This window comes from Lonchura striata, chromosome 7, assembly GCF_046129695.1.
Source record: "Lonchura striata isolate bLonStr1 chromosome 7, bLonStr1.mat, whole genome shotgun sequence".
In the NCBI taxonomy this organism is placed as follows: domain Eukaryota; kingdom Metazoa; phylum Chordata; class Aves; order Passeriformes; family Estrildidae; genus Lonchura; species Lonchura striata.
In genome coordinates, this window is record NC_134609.1 from 34,817,765 (window position 1) to 34,839,230 (window position 21,466).

Sequence of the window (21,466 nt, forward strand, 5' to 3'; positions counted from 1 at the left end):
GCTTATTTTCTACAGCAGGAAGGTCACTTCAATGTTGAGATGAGGCCATATCTGATATTTCTTCAAAGAGGCTCCTAAGAAGTGTGGCAAAGTGCTCCATGTACACAGAGGTCTTTAGGGAGGAAAGCTTTACTAGCAAAGAGAGGCAGCTTTAGCTGCTACCAGGGCAAAAGTTCTTTTCAAGTTATTAAACTCTCATTTAATCCTGCATCACAAATTATATACCAGTTGCTACACTACAGCTCGTCTGTTTTCTTTTGCCGTGTTTTTAGGGAATTACATCAATACAGTCTGAGCTAAAATAGATCCTCCCACAGATCCCTTCCCTGCTGCAGGAGAGCTGAGCCCTAGCACAGGGTTTGGCAGGGGGAATGTCTGGGTTTGCAGGCTGACAGCCAGGTTTGCAGGAGCAAACCAGACCAAATCCAACCAGTGCCTGACCTCCCTCAGGTGCTGTCAGCCAGGCAGGGTAGAGGGAGCTGTCAGAGTCCTGGGGCTTTCATTCCCATTATCCCAGAGGTGCCCAGGCCACCTCTGACACCCTGCTCTGCACACAGACATGCTGGCTGCACAGCAGATCTGGCAGGGCTGCAGTGGATGGTCTCCAGGGGGTGTCTCAGCACCCCAAGGACACGCTGTCCTTCCTGGTGGGAACTCTGCTTCCTGCAATCACGGCACGGTGGAGCTGCGCAGGCACGGCTTCCTGCCCACACTGCATGTGCTGACTCACCCTGGATGTTTTCCAGCTGTCTGCAGGAGAAATTGGTGGTGTTTTATTTTCCTACAAGGCACTTCACAACTGAAAGCACTCCTAAAGCTTGCAGGTGCCTTGTCTCCTTTCCTGCCATGGAAAACTCATTTCTCTGGAGAGCTCTGGGAATTCACACTGCCCCATGACTCAGGCTCCCCAAGCGTGGCATTTGCAGAGGCATCAGCAGTCGCTGTGGAATTACTTCAGCTGTCTCACTGCTGGGAAGGGAGCTGTGTGCCTGTGCTCAGTCTCTCACAGCTCTCCACCATCTGGGAATTGTGGCTGCATTTTGCAGCTTTATTCTGAGAGACCACTTGGCTTGAGGAAAGCTGTGGGCCACCATAACATCCAGCAGGGACACTCTTGACAGGCCAAACTAACTGGAGTTACTGAGGCTCCCTGAGCCCACATCTGCTTCCTTCCCAGGCAGCAGCATGCCTTTACCAGACAAAACAGGCAGAATTTAATGTGTATCACAGCCTTGGTTATCTCGACTGATTGTGGACAGAACTAAGCTGGCTGTTGAATTTTGCTCTCTTTTACTCCTAGATATCCTAGCTTTATTTTCAGTTAACCACAGGGATGCCTCCACGAGAACACAGACAGATGTGTGGATATGCTGTTTAATAAAAAGCAGCTCTAACACATACCCACAATGAGCCCAATTTCACAGTTTGGATCTTCATAAGCACAAGTCATCATTGTGCCCACTGTGTCATTCACCACAGCCACCACATCCAAGTCAAATTCCTTTGGGAGAAAGAAAATAGCAGTGAGAACTCTGGGCTAGGGGCAGTCCCTTCCAACAAAGGGGATGATGTAGAAACACACTGGAAACAACAGAAAGCATCAGCCCGATTTCACACATGCAAAAACAGGAACCTAATCTAGCAGCAGACAGCTAAGGTATGTGCTCTACCTATGACAGACTGTCTTCAGAATGAAGTTTATCCCTGGCTTAAGTATGTTTAGGCACTTATCTTTTACACAGGGACATGGTATAAATATCAGTATCACAGCAATTGTGTAGCAACTCCGGTAACAAAGGTTTTAAGATTTCCTTTTCATTGGCTGATAAATGTGCAAAATTAACACCTTTCTCAGGTGCATTTTTCTTCCCTTGCTAGAAAGTTTTGGGCAAACTTGTTGAGGCTTTTTCAAGATCAAGAAGAGGAGGAGAAAACTGTCCTTTAGGGTGCACCAAGGTGCATTCCTACAGACACCTCTTTGAAAACTCCTGCTTTCTTCAAGCATGTGGAAATTGCCACAGAGTTTGAAAGAAGCCTTGAAAGTTCTGGCAAATGTGGAATGTCAGAAGCCTCTGGGGAAAAACACTCTTCTGTGCAAGACAGGAGACACAGCCTTTGTCTACTAAGGCACACAGATCCTGTGAGAGGGAGCCAGCCTGACCCACAAGGTCTGTCAAGTCTGGAGACGAGTAGAATGAAGGAAAAGAAAAATCACCTCTCTTCTTTTAATTCCTTCTCTAAGTAAATATACCACATCTTCTCCCTCACAGTCTGTAGCTTTGAAGCCTTTTGTCCAATTGAGAAGGATACCCTATAAAGCAAGAAAAGAGGTTATCAAGTTGCTGGGACTCAGATGTTATTCTGTACACTTAACTTCTCAAATACTTTAGTGTGATGTTTTACACAAGAGTTTCTGTGAAAAGGAATACCTCCTCAGTACGTCGAATTTGTATCTAAAACAACTAATTGTGATTGGGCTCTAAATTTCCCGAGCATTGCAACAAACTTAAAAAAAAAAAAAAAAAAAAAAAGTGACAGGAACAACGAACCCAAAAACCCCAAAAAAGTGTTATAGAAAATATGCCTTTTTTAAAAGAAACCCCAGCTAAGTACACATGAAACTATTAACAGCTGCAGAGGTTGGTGTAAGTATGTGGCAGTGAAGAAATTAAACATATAAGTGCAAATAACACAAGCCCATTTGTCAGGGGTGTGCTGCAGGCCACACTGTCACCCTGAGGGTGACACAGCCCACAGATTCTGGTGCAACCACTCCATCCAGTGAGACAAGATCACCTGGGAATAGGCACTGGCAGCAGGGATGGACTTTTGCTTACTGCTTGCAAAACCAGGGAAGTGTCACAGACCAGCAGGTTTACACAGTTGGAAAAAACATAATGCCTTATAAAAGGGATATGATCACCACGGAAAATTTAAATGCTCTTATCTGTCACAGCCAAGGGCAGCATTTGCATTATTACCCTTAAAGGAACTAATTATAGGAGCAGCTGTCCGGTCAGGGTCAGCACATGAACCTTCCCCTTGTGTGACCTTCCTGTAAGCGTCATGTGGGTGACATGAAGGCAGAGAAACCAGGTCTGGCATAAGCACAGAAGCAGATTCAAAAGATACTAAGGAACTTACAGCATCCAGACTTGTCTGCTTGCAAGGGAAGGAAAAGGTGAAGCCAAGAGGAAGACGTGCTCCTTTTATCCCCATATAATCCAGGAAGTCAGAAATGCAGGTAACAATGTGATCAAACAGCTTTGAAAAGAAAAGTCATAATATTTGAAATTGTACATGTTATGTGCCCTTAAGGAGTTATTTAAAAAGCAGCAGTGCAGCCAAAGAGAAACACAAATACCTCTTCTCCTGTTCCCTGCATCACCTCTATGGGAATGGCATAGATCTTGTTGTGCATCTCAACTGTTCTCCTTTTACCGCTGCGGATTTTCACTAGCAAAACTCTAAAGTTTGTCCCTCCAAGGTCAAGTGCCAGAAAGTCTCCATTCTCTGTAAAAGAATATGTGTGTATACTTGAAGAACCCTAAGTAAAATCTGAAGAAATGCTTCTCTCAAAGTATTTTGATAGAAGATCTCCTAAAAACTCAGTTGGGAAGATCTTCATCAAAGGAGGACTTCAGATACTGCTCTGATTGTTTTGTTTTCCTTTAAATCAACAAGGGAAAAAGGACCCACACAACTGCTCCCTGAGAGAGAGTTGAAATTTGGCCAGCCACCCCGAAATGCAAAGTACTCAAGTAACGTGAGCAGGCTTCCCTTCCTATGGCTTTGGGTTTATGATCCCAGCTGTGGTTTTCCCCCCTCAATCTGTGACTTTGCTTGCACCCTGGGGCAAGGACACAGGATCAGGCTGCCAGCAACCAGCACGGGCCAGCACTGAGATCTCCTCAGGTTCCTCTTTGGTTGCACCAGATCTGCTCAGCCTCAAACCCCGCACTGGGAGCCCGTTTGGGCACCCTGTAAGCGAGCCAGAGTCCCCACCGCGGCGAGGGCACAGCTCTACCTGTCCCATCCGGCGTGCTGCGGACGAAGGTGGGCAGCATTTTCACTTTGGCGGTGTCGTGAGTCTTCTTCTTCAGCCCCGCTTCCATCTCCGCCCTCATCCTCTTCTTCACCTGCAGCAGCTGCTCGTGGGTGAGCTTGAACTCGGCCAGGGTCTCGTCGATGAGGCGGTGCTGCTCCGACAGCCGGTAGGCCACGGCCGTCACCATGGCCGCTCCCTTCCCGCTGCCGCTCTCCGACAGCAGGAACCGCACCTCCGAGTCGGGCACCAGGCGCCGCGTGGTCTTGTGCAGGCGCCGGGCGTACCTGCGGGGAGGGGAGGCTGCAAGCCCGGCCTCTGCACTGCCCAGTCCAAAATCTGCGCTGCATCCCCGCAAAACCTGTGCTGCATCCCCCCACAATCTGCGCTGCATCCCCCCAAAACCTGCGCTGCATGTCCCCCACAATCTGCACTGCATGCCCCCAAAACCTGCACTGCATCCCCCCAAAATCTGCACTGCATGCCCCCACAATCTGCGCTGCATCCCCCCAAAACCTGCACTGCATGCCCCCCACAATCTGCACTGCATCCCCCCCAAATCTGCACTGCATGTCCCCAGAATCTGCACTGCATGTCCCCAGAATCTGCACTGCATGTCCCCAAAACCTGCACTGCCCTTCCCCAAAATCTACACTGCCAACACCAATCCAATGCAAGGGGACTGGGCAAATTCACCACACTCAAACTAACTACAGCTTGCCAAGGAGGAAAACTCCCAGAGAAGAGCAGTTCTTCTTCCTCCTGAATTTCTAATTTCTTCCTCCCTCCTTCCTCCCTAATTTCTAAGCAAAGTCAGCAAAAAGCAAGGGAGAGCATCAGTCTCATCGCCTGATCCTGGATGGGAGAAACTCCCTGGCTGCAATGCTGCTCTGATTCCCTCTCCTGGGATCTCTCCTGAACTCGCTGGTTTAGATGGTGTGGGAAATAGTTAAAAAACCAAAATTGCCCACGTTTATTATCTTAACAATTCCCAGACCTCGCTCAGTCTGGAAAATCTAATCAGAACACTATTCTTGGACACTTTTTAGTTCTATGGGTTTCTTTAACTGAAGAAAATATTTTTTCAACAAATAATGGGAAACTGAAAATGAAACATTAAGCATACTTCTCCTTTCAGAAGATCCCCTATAAACATAATTTTCTGATTTCTACATAAATCTATACAGCTGTTTCACTATTAATGTAACTTTCAAGATGGGGAAAACAAGACAAAGCCAGTTTTTTAAAGGCCACAGAAAGTTAAGCACTGTTTTTGTCCACCCTGGTTTCCAAGTGTATCTTTAGAAAAGACTGGCAAAAATAGGGTTAGGAATGGGCATTGAACTGGAAATGGAGGTGAAGGTGAATTAATGCAGGTCTCCTCACAGCCAATCGATGGGCACAAATATTATGTTGTACAAAGAAAGTCTCCTCCCAAAATGTCTCTTGGTGATATCTTAAGGTATCTACTCAGACCACCGTAGTTTTTCCTGATATTGCAGTATCCAGTTACTCAGGGTTTTGGTTCTTTTCTTCACTTAAAGGACACCTCTCCTCTCCCCCAAGCTCCCCAGCTCAGACCTAAACCCCCGTGCCCATGGTTCATCATCTCACAGCCTGCCTGGGTGATGTGCTGCATTGTGGGAATCCAGAGCTTCCCTATGGCTGTCCTGGAAGGTCTGGGATCCTGGCAGGGGGTCAGGAACCCCCCTGGACAGAGCCCCCAGAGACACTGTCTGTGATCTCTGTCCATGGAAAAGAGTTTTCAATCTTACAGGATGAATTACCAGCTCTGAGTGTTTGATATAAGTAATAATTAAGTGTGGCATGGGTGCAAAAGTAAAATTTTAGGATTCTAGATTAGGGGTTCAAAGGGGACAAAATGGAGGAAATTGGGTGTGTCTTGTCCTTTTTCTCCTTCTTCATGCCCTCCATGTTTCACTGTAGTGTTGGCATTTTTCTGCTGGTTTAGGCTGGGGACACACTGTTCAACGTAGATGATAGATATTGGCACATTATTGTAAATATAACACACATAGTTTTTGGTATATAATGTTTGTAACATCCCACTGAGGGCAGAGCCCCACACGCTGCCCTGCAGGACAGACCTGCAGCAGGGCAGCAGAACATGTTAGAGATAAACAGAATAAACAACCTTGAAACCAGCACAGACCAATTATGACTTCTTCTTTGGCTGCGGGGCTGAAAGACAGAGACTTTCTACAATCTTGGAATCATCAATATCTCAGATTCCAACACTGCATGATGCGCTCGCCCCTTTGCAAGCCGGAGCCCGTGGCAGGCGACGCGCGAGCGGCAGCGGCCGAGGCACTCACTGTGGGTGCATCTTGTAGAGGGAGCCGTCCACGCCCACGGTGGTGCGGAGGCGCCCCACGCCCTTGTTGTCCCGCAGCTGGTTGAGGATGGCGCCCAGGGTGGAGGCCACCAGGTTGGCGGAGCGGAAGGACACGATGGTGCAGACGTGCTGGACAGCGATGCAGTCCTCGTGGGACGGCTCCACCCCCAGCCGGGTCAGGATTTCTTTGGCTTTGTTCAAACCCTCTTTGCTCCTGCAAAGCAAAAGGGACTCCTCAGTGGGCATGTATTGGACTGCAGGACTGAGGCACAGCCAAACGTGGGTGTCCCTGCCTGCCTGGGGTTTGAGGAAGAAAGAACATTTCTTACAGATCTGGACATGCATTCATTCACAGATGGAAAAGCTTTCCATTAAAGCCCGGTGCAAACATGCCACCTACAAACAATGCAATTCTAGGTACTACAGCAGCCGCACTGTGGGGAGGATTTGGAGGAACTAAAATGTTTTTTTCATTTCAGTGATGCTTTAAAAACTACAAATGGCTTCTCTTAAACATGAAGCAGCAGCCCCACAATTCAGTAAAGGCCTGACCCACACCTAATCCCACACTCATTCCCTCGCATGTGTTGATAAATTAAGCCCAGGGCGAAAAACAAAACCCTGAGCAGAGGTTGCCTAAGCATTTCATCCTAACGGGTCTCTTTTCATGCTTTTACAACCCCACTGAATCTCTGCCTCTTGCATTGTTTTCTTCCTCATTAGCATCCAGCCTGAGAACAAATCTTCTGGCAAAACTTCTCCTTGTCCAGCTCAGTCATTTCCCAGACAAAAATACAACAGGTATATATTGTGCCATCCCTAACTGCCCTCCATACATCTTTTTAAGGACTCTTGCATCTTGCTAGCATCAGCTAGAAATTTGAAGCTGCACAGGCATGTGCCCCCTACTTATAACCAGCATCTCTTCAGGAAGTAAGGTGGGATTTCAGGGTAAATTTTTCCTCTTAATAACTGAATTTCTCAATAATTGCATTTTTCTCACTGCTGTTCAACCCTACCTTGGTCCACGACACAGACCTCTATGGTTAAGACAAATGAACACACACATTTAATGGAAAGCTGTTCAGATAACATGGTCTGCAGGGACAGGAGTAAACTCTGGTAAGAGGAACAAGCATTATAGAAGTTACTGGCTGCTCCCTTGGCGTCATACTCACCATTTCAAAAAGAAAATCCAGCCCAATGACTATGGTACAAACTATCCCAGTGATGTGAATTTTAAAAACACGGGGGGAAGAGCCTGTGAGTACTGACCAAAGGGGTGATGACACTCTAAGAAGCCAACTGGCACATAGCTCAGAGGTCACTGTGCAGCACCCGGCACTGCCTACGAGACTGAATGCCCTGCCTTGTCGCACTTGTTTCCCTTCTGCCCAGCAATCCCAGGGATACAGCAAGGAGCAACACAAGCATTTGCTAGGAGGCACTAAGCCAACTCACTCCCATGTTTAGCTGCAGGGCAGCAACTCTGTGAGCAGTGAGAGAGGTACTACGGCTCATACCCTGAAAGCTGCATGGACTGGCAGACTTCATAGCTCCTCCCAACACAGCAGAAGGGAGAAATCTTGGGGAGGAGGGCACAGACTGTCTGCTGGGGGTCCCCACATGCCAGCTCTGTGCAGACAGTAGAGAATGGCAGATACCCCCAAAGCATCACACTCGCCCACAAAGCAAAAAGAGCAGGAAAATTAACATTCAGAGTCACTGTGAAGCTCAAGGAGTGAAAAGGGATAGATTACTCACTTTTCAATGGCAGAAACGTGCTTTGTCTCAAACTTCCCTTTGGTGAGAAGCTCAGGGGTGATTCTCCCCTCAAAGAGCAGCCCCTCCTTGGCCATCTTCACCAGGATAAGCCTCACCAGCTCCCCCATGTACAGCCCACTGACCATCTTCTCAAACCTGCAGGAGAGGACAGCAGTCACCCACGAATCCTCGAGCAACACCGGTTAGCAGAGCCCAGCTGTGCCACCATAAAGCCTAGCCCAGCCAGACGTTCAACTCACTACAGGCAAAGCTTTACTGAACTGCAGAATTCCTCATGCAGTTGGGAACTGGGGCACAGGACAGAAAACAAGAGAACAAAAGTCCACAAGTCACTCACAGCTGCTTCCCAGGATTAAGGGATCCACGGTCGATCTCTCGGTCGAACTCCGTCCTGATGTCTTCCAGCGAGCCGTCGTCTCCGAAGGCCCCCCACTCCGTGTTAATGCACATCCTGCCCTCGTCCCCCTCCACCAGGTCGATGTGCCTCATCTCCTCCATGTAGCAGGCGTTGGTGCCCGTGCCTGGGAGGAAAGGAGAGCGGGAGGTGCTGAGCAGGCGGGGCAGGCAGAGGCAGAGCAGCCCGCGCGCGCCGCAGCGAGCATTACCGATGATCAAGCCGACTTCGCAGCGCTGGTCGTCAAAGCCACAGGTCATCATGGTGCCCACGGTGTCGTTCACCACAGCCATGATGTCTGCATCGTAGTCCTGGGGAGCAACAAGTCATTACTTGAGGGATTTTGGAAGGAGTTTTGAATGAGTTTGAGGCAGCACTTTGGAGTTGGTTCTGATCATGTGGTTTATTTTTTTATCTTCTACACAGGCAGGAGGGGTGAGTTCGGCTCACACCTTTGCTGCATGGCTCAGAAGGTCACAAGACCTTTTAAGGATTTATTGACTAATAAAACACTGCTAACAAGGATATTTATGTTTCAGACCCAATCCTTAAATATTTCATCTTATGGACTCCTGTAACAGTGTAAGCTTTTCTAGCCAGTCATATTATGGCACACATAACTACAGTACTGCATTCTAAACTTCTTGTTTACCCTTGCAACTACTTTTATTTTTATATCTTAAACTCTAAACTTTCCTCCACTTATCATGTTTCTGCTCCAAACTATAAATCCACATTCTCACTTCTAGCACCTTAATTTGGAAGCCTTTTCCGAGGTCTCGGATCAAATCCTGTGTTTAATTCTAAACTTTGGCTGACAGGCTCAAAGTTCTGAGAATTCCCTACATTTTGAATTCCAACAGCTTGGGCCACAGGGTTCCTCTGGAAAACGCTGCTCCTGTTCCTCGCCAGTTTGCTTTCAGCGAAGAGTCTCACAGGGAACAGGAGACAAATAATCTGTCTGAATGCCACAGCTCATCTTTTAAAATATTCCCTGTTCTGTCTGCCAGTTCCCCATCCCACGTATCCAAGAAGGCAGTGAGAGCAGAATAATGCAAGCAATAAAACAGCACTAGGAGCACTCTAGAGAGCACAGGCCTGTTCTCATATAAGCACACAGGCAGGAAAGGAAAGGCCCATACACAAGGCAGAGGGAACTTTGCACTGAAACCTCATGTAATGATTTGAAGCAGCTACTTGAGGCATCAATCTAGAAAATATTTCTTATACGTTTATTTAACCATCAATGTGTTTTTGTTCAGGTGAAGATTTTAATACAAAAAGAATGTAATTAAATAAATTACATGCAGCCATTCCTTTCTAAGTTCTTCAGTGTGTGATTCTGCCAAGTCTAATGATAGTAACTGACTACAGTAATGTTGTTTGGTGAGGGCAAAATTCAGATTTGCTTGAGTCCACAACTGCCCAAAGAAAGCAAATACTTCACAGTTTCCAATGAATTTTTTTGGACGCTGAGTAATCAACATATGACCTGGCTGCAAGCATTATGCAAACCCAAATTCATTCCCTCTCACGCTCAGTGCCTTTTTGTTTAAATCAGCAACCTGGTCATCTTCACTCTCTATGAAGTCAACACTGAGAAACTGCAGGGAGCAACAGCTTGCTGAGCCTGAAATCCCCTTCTCTTCTGCTCAGCTCCTCCCTTGCTCCCACACACAGCAGGTGCACAACTGAGCTGAGTCCAGTCCATGAGAAACAAGTTTCTCAGGAATGGGACGTGTTGATATCACTGAAAAGCCACAGCACTGCCACACAGCACTTCTCCAGTTTTTGAACAGTGATAAAATCACTAAAGGTTGCCAGCAGAAAGCCACGACACAGCAACTCAGCTCTGTGCTGTGAGGAAAATCACAGCTTCTGCACAGCAACTCTGACACCGCTTCATTTTTCCAGCAAACCCACACATTTTCATGCCAGGAAGCAGAGCTCCACCACCACTCAGAGCACCTGCTCAAGTGAGTGACGTGAAGAGTGGTCCCTGACAAAGCTGAGATACAGCTAAAAGAGAAAAAGAAGTGCAATTTACCCCACGTTTCTTGATGGCTTTGTTAAGCAGCCTCACGACATCTGCTCCCTCCACTCCGCTCGCTTTGAAGCGCTTCGTCCAGGTTATCAGAAAACCCTGATAAAACAAGACACCAACATTCAACAGGATGAAACCATAAGACACACACTGATTTTTTTTTCCCTTAAGAAACAAGATTTTATATCTCAAATGAGTCTTCAGGTCTCTTTTCTCACATGACCTCTAACAACCCAACCTGAGACAACTGGTGGTCTTAGAGCCTAATTACAGTGAGAATAAAGATGGAAAATTCTTTTCCCCTTGCTTGCTAGAAAATGGTGTGTCTGCATTTTGTATTTCCAACCTGCTCTTCTCCCTGCTACTCCTCGACAGTTTTTCTTGGAAAACCATTTAATCCTTTTGGGCCATGGAAATAAGACTGCTTTCAGAAAAAGCTGACTGTACAGGACTGACTAAAGAGCAGGGATATGATGTTGCCATGTCCAGGATTCAGCTGCAGTAGAGATCAGGCTGCTGCACATTTACTGCCTGGAGTCCCATCTGTCTGGGCTTGTTTAACTGTGGGATCGTGTTTATGGGTCAAGGCAAACAAAAACACTGAAGATGTAGCAATTCATGTCCCTACTTTACAGCACAGATCAAGAAGGAAATCCTGGTATTGAATTCCTTGTCTGCAAACCATCATGAACAGCCTCCAAATACCCCAAAGTAATAACTACACTGATTTTTCGTTATTTACATAGTGCCTGGCTGAATCAGAGCATTCAATGAACAGGTAAATAATAATAAAAGAAAGAAGAGAGTATTGACAGTAATCAACTGACAGAAAGACAACTCAAACCAGCTCAGCTTTCCATACCCACTGCAATGTTCAAATCTGTCACAACAGGAGTCCAAGAAGCTAAAAACCAGAAAAGCTGAAGCCTGTAGGCACAAGCAGCCATTGCCCAGGTGTATGTTTGTCCATATCTCAGCTTAAAAATCAATTTTCCCTCCAAACTGAGACAGCTACAGGGAACAGAGGGTCAGGGCAGCTCTTTCCAAACCAGGAGACACTCTCCTACCCCTCAACTAGAAACTCAGTTTGTGTAAGTTTTGCCAATGGTGCTGCCCTCGTAAGCACCATTTAGAATCCCAGCAAAACCCCGTGCTGCTGTGCAGGGAAACTGTGGGCAAAGCCCACTCTGCTGGCACAGCTTTCATAGGCAAAAAGGTCACCTTTTTTCACAAAACTTTTATAAGAAACTGGTCAAACCACACTGGCAAAGAGCAGCTCCTCTCAGCATGACTGGCCACTGTGCTGGAAGGAATTTTTCCTTCACCAGCAAAGCCTTGGCAGTAGAAAGGAGCTCTTGGAATGCAGCAGGGCTGAGTGGGGCCCAACCATGCAGTGCCCATCTCATCACCCTTGGAGCATACAGGGACCACCTTGCCTCCTTCTGCTCACCAATCACAAGAAAACAGCACCCAAGCAGGCATAGCCTCACAGAAGCTGCAATCTGAGAATAAACCTGGCCCACAGAATCCAGAAAAACCATATTTTTCAGACACTCAAAACACATCAGCAAAACTGTCAATAATTTTTTTTGTTGTTGGCTTCCCTCTCCAAGAGACACCCTCCCTTGTCTCATTACTATCCCACTCCACTCTGCCACTGCTCAGGTGTCCCCATGGCACCCCACGTGCTGCCTGCCCCTGCCCCACACAAGCACAACTCCATCCCAGCTGGCTGGAGCAAACCAACCCACAAACAAGCACCACTCATCATGCAGCTAAGCAAACCTTCCCAAGGGCACCTCAACTTCACAACCACATCCCCAGCACAGCTCTGCTGTGGTCAGGAGCCTGAGCCTCACCATGCAGCACAGCCAGATGGGAGAGCTGCCCCGAGATCAACTCATCTCTTCTGATCTGATGCAGGTAAAGGCAGCTCTCTGCTCTGAACTGCTTTCAGGCCCTGAGTTAGTCAGCACCCTTGGGTTTAGCTCTCAGCACTGCCCAAGAAGTATGAAATGTAATGAAAATCATGTCTCACCTGGCCCCCTTCAGCACCAGCATCTGAGGGGCTGTTGCACCAGGCTAACCTAGAGGCCTGGAAGCTGGAAAAGCAGGTCATGCTTTAACAAGGCAACCTCTGTGTGTTTTGTGTAGATTTAGCTTTCCTGCATTCCTTTGCTACACCATTGCCGTGGCAATGCTGTACCAGGAGGCTGCTGAGTCACTGGTGGCACAAGGAGCAAAAGCAGGAAACCACCACAGCATCCTTGTCCCAGGAATCTCACCAGTCACTCACAGGGCTGGTTATCCCCATCCCCTGCACAGCAGGCTGGCTCCAGTGATCTGTCCCAGCAGTGCTGGGGACCAGGATTGCTGCCCGACCCAGAGCCGTGTGCACTTGTGAGAGGCAGCAGAACCCAGCAAGCCCTGCTGGGCTGGGCACACCAACCACACACCGAGGAGAGGGGAAAAAGGCTGCACAGGAGGCAGGGAAAACCACTGCCAAGTTTACAGGGTAAGCCATAACACTGAGGAGGAGCTCAGCACAAAACATCAGCTGTTTCCTCCTCTTTTGTTACCCAGCACTTTCAGGCAGAAACATAAACACAAACACAGTGTGACAGCGAAATATAATCCCAATTTATCCCCAAAATGAGACCTGTCTGGGATACTGCTTTCATGGCAGTGTTTTAATAACATGGCAGCTCTTCTGTGTACTAAGAAAACTGTGAAGTCTTCTTACCTCATCTAGCTTGGATTGTCGACAGGGGAAGGAAAACGTAAACCCGACTGGTAGTTTCTTGTCTTTGATTTGTTGTTTCTCCATAAAGTCTCCCAGGCATTCAGCAACATGATCAAAAAGCTGTAAGAAAAATATAAAACCACCATGATTAGAGATACAGCTTCAGGGATAAAATGTTTCAAACTCCATAAGAAAACTGATCTGAGTGAGGGGAAAGGGGAAGATAGCTCTTCAGATTTTAAAATATATATAAATGGCATAGCTATGAAAATACTCTCAAGCAGGATATAGTAACACCTTAATAACTAATACATTATGAAATGTACTGTCCTTTTACACACCTAATTCTGCAGGCATCTTTTACACCCATATAAAAACACTTCCTGAAACAAGAGGCTCATGGCTCTCAAGCCTGCTGTAACCCTTCCACTTAACATTTGATGAGAACAAAAATGCTCTTTTAAACTTTCTATAAGAGGAAGGTACCAGTCAAAAGAACATTTGGGATCCAGTCCCACAGGCGATTGAGCACTTTTACAGTGATGTAGAGAAGACTACATCTGCTTCACTCAAGCATTGCTGAGAGCAGAGAACCCAGCACTTTGCAGGAGCCACCCAAAAGAACATCATCTCAAATCTATTCCCAAAGCACACAACAAACAAACAAAAAGGAAACCCAAGGGATTCATCTAAATATTTTCCATGTTATCTAAAACAACCAAAAATGGGGATATTTTCTGCATTTTTTAAAGGTTGAACTAGGCAGGCAGCCTGCACCAGGCTTGTGGGTACCAACTCGCACCTAGATGCCTTGATGGCACCTGTGACCATGGCACTACATGTCCCTGTCAGCCAGGACAGGAACCAGGGAGGCACAAAGGCCTGTCACACTGAGCCATTTGAAAAGCCCCTCAGGTAGACTGCAACGCTCACAGCTGAAATCAAGCCTGAGCAATTGAAGCAACAAAAACACAGGTTTGTATTTACCAGCACCAGAAAGCCAGACATGCCTTCAACTGACCCATACCACAGATGGATGGCAAGCTATTAACAAGTCACCGCCTGCCCCAGGATATAATTGTACCTTACATTTTAACTCCCTGAAAAAAAAAACAAACAAAAAAAAACCCAAAGAAAATAAAACAAATCCTATCTACAGCATTGGTGGGATCTGCCTAGAAGACTGGGGATAACTGGGAGGGAGTACAAAAAGACATCTGTTGGTTCCAATTAGCCCACACAGCTTTATTAAGAACAATTGAGAGCCTTGGAGAGACAGGAATGTACTACAGCCAGACTGCAGCAATTGCAAAGGATGAATAGGAATATTTTGTCCTTCAAAGCAGGTCAAGAAGCAGTGTGAGTAATGTTACAATTAAACTGAACACCTTAAACTCATGCCTTAAATGAGGTCAGATTTGATTAAGGAAAAGTACAGTGGTTTCCCAGGGAGAATGTTGCCATTCATTGCCCTGCACAAATCAAATACTTTTTTTGAGCCCACACAGAGAAACAACATGGAAATGCAATGCACACTGATGCGCTTCTGGAAGACAGTTTTCAGCTGTCCAGATGAGGGACACAGGAATCATGAAAATAACTACAGTTACATAATAAAATATGGCAACTTCTCCAGGAGGAACACAAAAACAGCAGGAGTGGGTGTTTTGATTATGCTTTCCATTTGAAAGTATCTTGCTGAATACTCAATCCTACTAAACTTTCAACTGCTTCCAGGATTACAAACAAAAACCAGGGGCCAACATCAAACCCCTCAGGAGTTCAGAGAGCAGGAAGCAGAAATGTTGACTGTGTATGTTGTTACAAAAACCCCTCTCATGCAACAAACTACAAATGCATGGAGAAAAGACAGGATCTGCTTTGTAAGTCTAAATGCAAAGAATTCCTGGGCATTCCCAATAGACTCCACAAAGTCCATGCACCTGCTGTTTGCCCGTGCAGACCTGGCAGGACCTGCCAAAGCCCACCTATGTGAGCTAGCAGTACACTGGGAGGGCAGGCAAATGCATTATTAGCCATAATGTGGACACTACAGGAGCTGTGTGTAGTCAGTGATGCACAGTCTGGCCGTGCTACTGTTGTTCACAAACCACAGAGGGATGGCCTGGCTCAAAAGCAGAAAAAAGACAGGCATTTATTTGTTTTGCTACCACTGATGCTCGTAAATTTTTCGTAAGGAGACTCAAGGCAGCATCTGTGTGTGCCCATGCCTGTATTAACATCCAAATCTTACCAGTGCCAAATGACTCTGACTGGATAGTAGAGGCAACATTACAAAGATCCAGTAAAATTTCATTAAAGTGGGGAAGGTGCAGTAATGAAAAATCATAATCTTCTTTTACTCATAGATTTGCAGTAGTGAACAATGTGAGCCAAATATTTTATCATATGTCAAAAAGATGAACAGAGAGAACGCCACAGCTGAGAGGAAAGGACCAGTCTGATTTATAGACCTGAGGCAATACAGCCTGAGACCCTGAGCAACAGATCAGGCTTAATTCCCCTGACCAAGAAGTTGCCTGCTCAAGCTGGGCTCCAAGAGGTCTCCACAATGATGCACTTAGCTGGCAGACAGGAGACTTGGACAAGCAACTGGAGATCCAAGCTCAGGCCCCAGCCCCTCAATGGGGATGATTTAAGGAGCAAGGAAACCACAGTTTCAGATCCAGAGAACAGCCACGAATCCCTAAGTTATCTACAGTGCTGGCAGAGCACAAAAAGCAACACCAAAATCAAGTCTCAGGCACATTTCTGTTCACTGAGCTGACACAGGAGACAAGATTTTTACACATTTTAGACCTGCTATTACCCTGCTGAAGTCAATCAGAGTTTTGCCCTTGACTTTGATAGGGAACTGTCTCTGGTAAAATTGTGAACCCATGCCTGACAGATGGACAAAAATGGAAATATCGAAACCAACCACGTTAGGAGATGTGAAGCCATAAATCACAATCTTTCAATAAGCTGATAATGCACTAAGCTTTAGGAGTGTAACTCAGCAAAGTTAATGACACAGCTTGCTGGAAATCATTAGGAGTCTACCCGACACAGGCACTTCAGTCCAAGTATTCCACAAATCTGGCTTGGACATTTCAGAAAACCTCAAGTATAGACATCAGTCATAAGCACCAAATCACCAGCTGCCTGTCTGCCTCCTGGGCATCCCCCATGCTTCTGTCTGAAGGCACACAGCAAGCTTGGATCACTGTGTCATGGAACAACTTCAAATCCAAGTGCTATTCTGATAATGCTTCCAAGTTCTGCTCTTACTTTCTTGGTACTTCAATACTGTGCCCATGGGGTCAGTGGAAGCCTTGCTTGCCTTTCAGCTAAAAAGCCATGACAAAGCCTATCAGCCTGAGCTCCACACTGTTGCTTCCCAAGAGCCAAATGGCCTTTGGATATTGAAAAATTAAAACACAGATATGGCAAAGGATGTGGAAAGAAAGCAGATGTCTCTCTTCCCAGCTTCCCCTTACCACCCTTATCATGTCTCCATCTAGAATCCCCTAAAGCCAGGCTGCCTTGCCTCCCCAGAACAGATACTGGGGTGTGCAGACAGCCTGCTGCCTGTCAGCCTTCAGCTCCTGACACCCTTCCACAGACAAACAACCCCTGCTGCCAGCCTGCCTCCGAGCAGCCCACCCCATGCCCCTGCCTCTGCCACAGGCAGCTCAGCTCAGCTCAGCTCCCCTCCAAAACCATCCTGTGGGAAAGCCTCTGCATGACCTTTTGGCTCAAAAACAAAGCAACAAGGCTAGGAAAAGTCCTTACAAGAAGGTTATTTTACTGCTGTGGTTCAGATACCACAGCAATGCTTTTATCAGTTCTACTGACAAGCCATCAGTGCCATCTTACACTCACTGATGCATAAGAATGAAAAGCACATATTACATACAGACAATAAAGGTATTAAGGTGACTACAGAAATTATATGTAAGGTAGAAGTGCTGTTCCCACAATTTTTCTTTTTCTCCTCTTTTGCTTATTCTTCTGAAACAAGCTTTACATTTCCTGCAGGTCTCACACTCTTGAACAGCACCTCATTCTAATAAAAAGTGTAAAAATCTTGCTGTTTCCAACAATGAAAATTACTTGTTTTGCCTTATGCTGACACGGAGACAAATATGCCAGTGTAATCCACTTCCTGATCAAAAAAAAAAAAAATACTTTAAAAGAACTAAATTTGAAATCCAAGGGAATGGATACAAATATTTTCTACTCTTGGAATAGAGAAGACTAAAAATAAACCCTTTCAATTACTCAACAAAACTTAAGTGAAGCTGTGCCAAAACATTCTATCAGCTTCCCGTAATTTTTTCAATGAACTTGTACTTTTCATGAATGCTGAGTTGCTCAGACTGCCAGCACAGAGATGTGTCTGTCATGGGGATTTCTACCCCTCATCTAACACTACAATTGCAGGGCTGGTCATATTCATTGCTTACAAAGACTAAGTTGTTTTCCTGCTCTCCGTTTGTACTAACGGAAAGTAAGTTCACTATAAAAGCCAGAATTTTTATTTCAAAGCCATATTTTCCCTATCTTGTCCAGAAGTCTCCCACATGATGACAGCAGGTTTGCAGCACCCATGCATGCTCTGTTACACTCCTTATTAATTTTCAGTATTGACACTGAGGTGCAGTCTGCATGCTGTAGGTACAACTGTTACAATGCTAAGCTCATTCTTGTGAGGGTTTTCTAAAATCTAAGCAGCTAATCTTCAGAGAGATGTGCCAAGAAAGAGGTGCTTACCCGTGTTCCACTCCCATGCATGATGTCCTCTGGGGTATTATAAATTTCACTTTCCATCTGCACCGTCTGCTTTTTTTCATGCGATACCTTTACCCGAAGAATCCGGAAGTAAGAGCCACCAAGATCCAGTGCAATGAAATCTCCTTTCTCTATGTGGAAAACAAGGCACAAGTGATTAAAAATTATCTACAATGATGGGAAACATCAAGCTTGGTAAAGTGCAGCACTGAAGCAAATGTCCAGTCCCTACAGCAAGGAAGTGCCAGCTGCAGGGCATCCACGTGAACCTGATTCCATTGATCTGATTCCCTGAAATTTAACAGGAAGTTGGTGCAATGGCAGTGCCAACCACCATTGATACACAGGCAACTGCAATGAAGGTTTACCCAAAAAGAATTCAAAACAGTGGGCAGTCTGTATCCATATCTCACGATGAAGCTGGAAGAGCAAAGATCTCGGGAGAAAGCCAAGAGATATTGAAAACAGAGGCAGTAAAATGAAGGCATGCCACTGACAAGCAGCCTTTTGCTGTAAATAAACCTGTGTCATTTTAGCAAATAACAGTGGATGGTGGCTGCTCTGAAAATCAACAAATTACACACAAATGTAATGAAATGAGGAACTACCCCCCATCTTGTGTTGTCCAGAAAGGCTGAGATTCACTGCAAACTGCAGACAGATAAGAGAAGTCAGAGAAAGGACAGCTTAAATAAAACAGCCCTGTACTGCTGCAGGAGTTACTCAGAAGTTGTAATGTCTTGCACAGAGCTCTTAATATCTGCCCAGGTGGAAAGAGTTGGGGTACCTCCATCTCTTCCTATGCTGGAGAGAGCTGAAGCCAATCCAGCCTGCAGAGACTCCAGGCTATCCTGAGGAATGACACCTGTGGCACCCCTGGAGCAAGGCAAACATATCTATCTGACCTGCTCATGCTATCTCATGCCCTACCAAAGAGGCAGCAAAGACAGCAATTGCCAAAATCTGCAAAAGGATAGCATTTAGGGAAGCAGTGTGCACAACTTTCTCACACAGGAGCGTGTGCCCAGGCTGCAAATAATCACCAGGGCTCTTTGCAAGGATTTGTGTCTGTGCACAGCATCCTGGGCTCACCGAGGCTGCTCAGGGGGCAGCAGAGCAAAGCCACCCAGTGTCTTCTCATCCTGCTTCCTCATCAGCTGTGACTTTCAGAAGGCCATTCCTAACATCACCATTTTTCCACTTTTGCCTAAACTCAAAGTACAAAAACCTCTAGCAGCTGGGAAGATTGTTGTAACGTGTTACCTCAAACACACTTGGCTCCAGAGCCTACTGCCCCCAGAGTGCCACAAAAATTCCAGGTATGCAATTTATCCATGAGGATTTCCAGAGCCATACTTGCCTCTAAGATTACTCTGTCCAGTCTCATATTAAAACCACTAAAATCTGACCTAGTGAGCTGCTCCTCCTCATCACCCCATGCACCTCTGGTAGCCTCACCCAGTCAGCAAAGCTGATGAGCTGCACAAGGTGTCCCTCAGGACAGGATCTTTAACAGAAACAGACCAAGAGAGGCAAAACACACTGCAAATGTCCCTTTGGCTTTCCAAGGTTGCAGTGTAATACAGAAACAAAACAGTGTCATGTGAGAAACCACAAAGAACAATAAACTCCATACAGAAAAACATAGCAAAATTACAGTGGGAGCCCACAACTTCTAATACACCTCCTAATTTTACTGCACTGCAGTGCAACTTGTCCTTCTTGCTGCTCAAGACATGGGCAAACTGAGTTTGCCATAAGACAGATCTTGCAGTGCTTCCCTACCTGTTTCTGTGTGGCTTTAAACACTGCTTTGCACCAGTACAAATGTCATTTAAAACATGAGCATACACAAACTGGATATGCAGTTCCCTTTATTTGGCTCAGGATAAAAAAATCATAACCCACTTCACTGCAGCAAGTCTGGAAGTCAAACACTGACCACAAGTTTCTCATTAAGCCAAATACCCAAATAAGCTTTATGTTATGGGCATCATCTGCTGAGTGCAAGCCATTACCTCCAAGAACTAATGGGAAAATCAACACTGGACCAGATGGCCCTTTTTCAAGCCTAAGTGCATACCTCAAACAAACACTACACTTCTGAAATACCTTCCTTGTAAATAAATTAACAGGTTAGGGTGTTTGATTTCCAGCATCATCAAGCTCATCGCAAGGTAAAAAATTATTAAGAATTATCCTTCAGCCTTTAAAAGATCTCTGAACTGTAGTGTAAAGCGTTCCACATGCAACTAGTTTTCTTTTAGTGTACTTGAGGAATTAAACCCAAATAGCAGCATCTGTGCTTTGTAACACCAAGGTTCAATCAAACCTGCTGTGAATTTATTTGGACTTTGAAAGCATTTTGAATTAGCTTGAACCACCATTCTGGGCACTAGGGACAGAAAAACCTCATGGCTTTTGTAAATTAAACAACTCTGAATGAAGGGAGGGAAAAAACTGCTAACATCAACACCTCCAGAGTCTCTAGAATTATTGCTCACAAACTCCTTGTTGAAAAAGAACACAAGCACAGATCTGAAACTAAACAACAGTATTTTTCTGAATAGTCAGCTCCCATAATAATAACTGGACTCAGAGGAAAGAGCTTACAAGGCAGTAATTAGAGACAGGCCAGAGAAAAGGGCAGGCTTTCAGCCTCTGGCTTTTACAGAGGGACAGCTGAAGGCAGAAATTGCCATCTCTGGGCACATCAACACAGCCACATCTGTGAGGGCCCCCGAGAACCTTTTGGAGGAAGAGGGAAGGGGCTCTGCACCTGTCCTGGCTGCATCTGTGCCGTGGCTGCGCCAGAAGCGACAGGCACACATGGGTGAGTCAGGGAAAGAAATGCCACAACACCCCCTCACAGCAAACATTGCTCATACCTGGGTTCAGAACGTGCCCTTTCAGGGAGAGAATGGAATGGCTCTGTGGGCTTTTCTAGCATCTATCCAAAGGGGTTCTAGCCACCTACACACACAGATCACCACTGAGATCTACAGAACTTGTCCGGGGCGAAGCTCTGCCTTGCTCTAACGCGTGTTGCAAAGCACTGCCAGCAGTGTGCCCAGCCTGGAGAGGCTGGCAGGAGCCAGGCGGGCACAGGAGCAGGAACTGAGCACCCTGCACACAACACACGAGGCTCTTTTTCAAGGAGGTGTGTAATCTGAAATGAATGCCTTGACACACAGACACGCCTATGCACAACCAGGGCTGCTCACTGCTCTGGCTCCTCCTTGGTCCCAGCAGTGCTCAGCAACCTCTCACACCTCTCCTGGCCATGTGCACATCCCCTTTTTCCT

At 46.1% G+C, this 21,466-nt stretch overlaps 1 protein-coding gene across 1 annotated transcript in view; it reads right to left on the bottom strand.

Moving 5' to 3' along the window:
* Positions 1-21,466, bottom strand: part of LOC110469887 (hexokinase-1) — a 36,781-nt gene that overhangs the window by 7,260 nt on the left and 8,055 nt on the right. Inside the window, exons 3-14 of the mRNA XM_021529078.3 lie at positions 18,144-18,292; positions 13,368-13,487; positions 10,628-10,723; positions 8,792-8,891; positions 8,524-8,707; positions 8,166-8,321; positions 6,382-6,615; positions 4,028-4,332; positions 3,365-3,513; positions 3,145-3,264; positions 2,216-2,311; positions 1,402-1,501 (exon numbers count right to left, since the gene is read on the bottom strand). Of these exons, the coding sequence (XP_021384753.1) occupies positions 1,402-1,501; positions 2,216-2,311; positions 3,145-3,264; positions 3,365-3,513; positions 4,028-4,332; positions 6,382-6,615; positions 8,166-8,321; positions 8,524-8,707; positions 8,792-8,891; positions 10,628-10,723; positions 13,368-13,487; positions 18,144-18,292 (1,809 nt within the window). The remainder of the gene's footprint in view (positions 1-1,401; positions 1,502-2,215; positions 2,312-3,144; positions 3,265-3,364; positions 3,514-4,027; positions 4,333-6,381; positions 6,616-8,165; positions 8,322-8,523; positions 8,708-8,791; positions 8,892-10,627; positions 10,724-13,367; positions 13,488-18,143; positions 18,293-21,466) is intronic.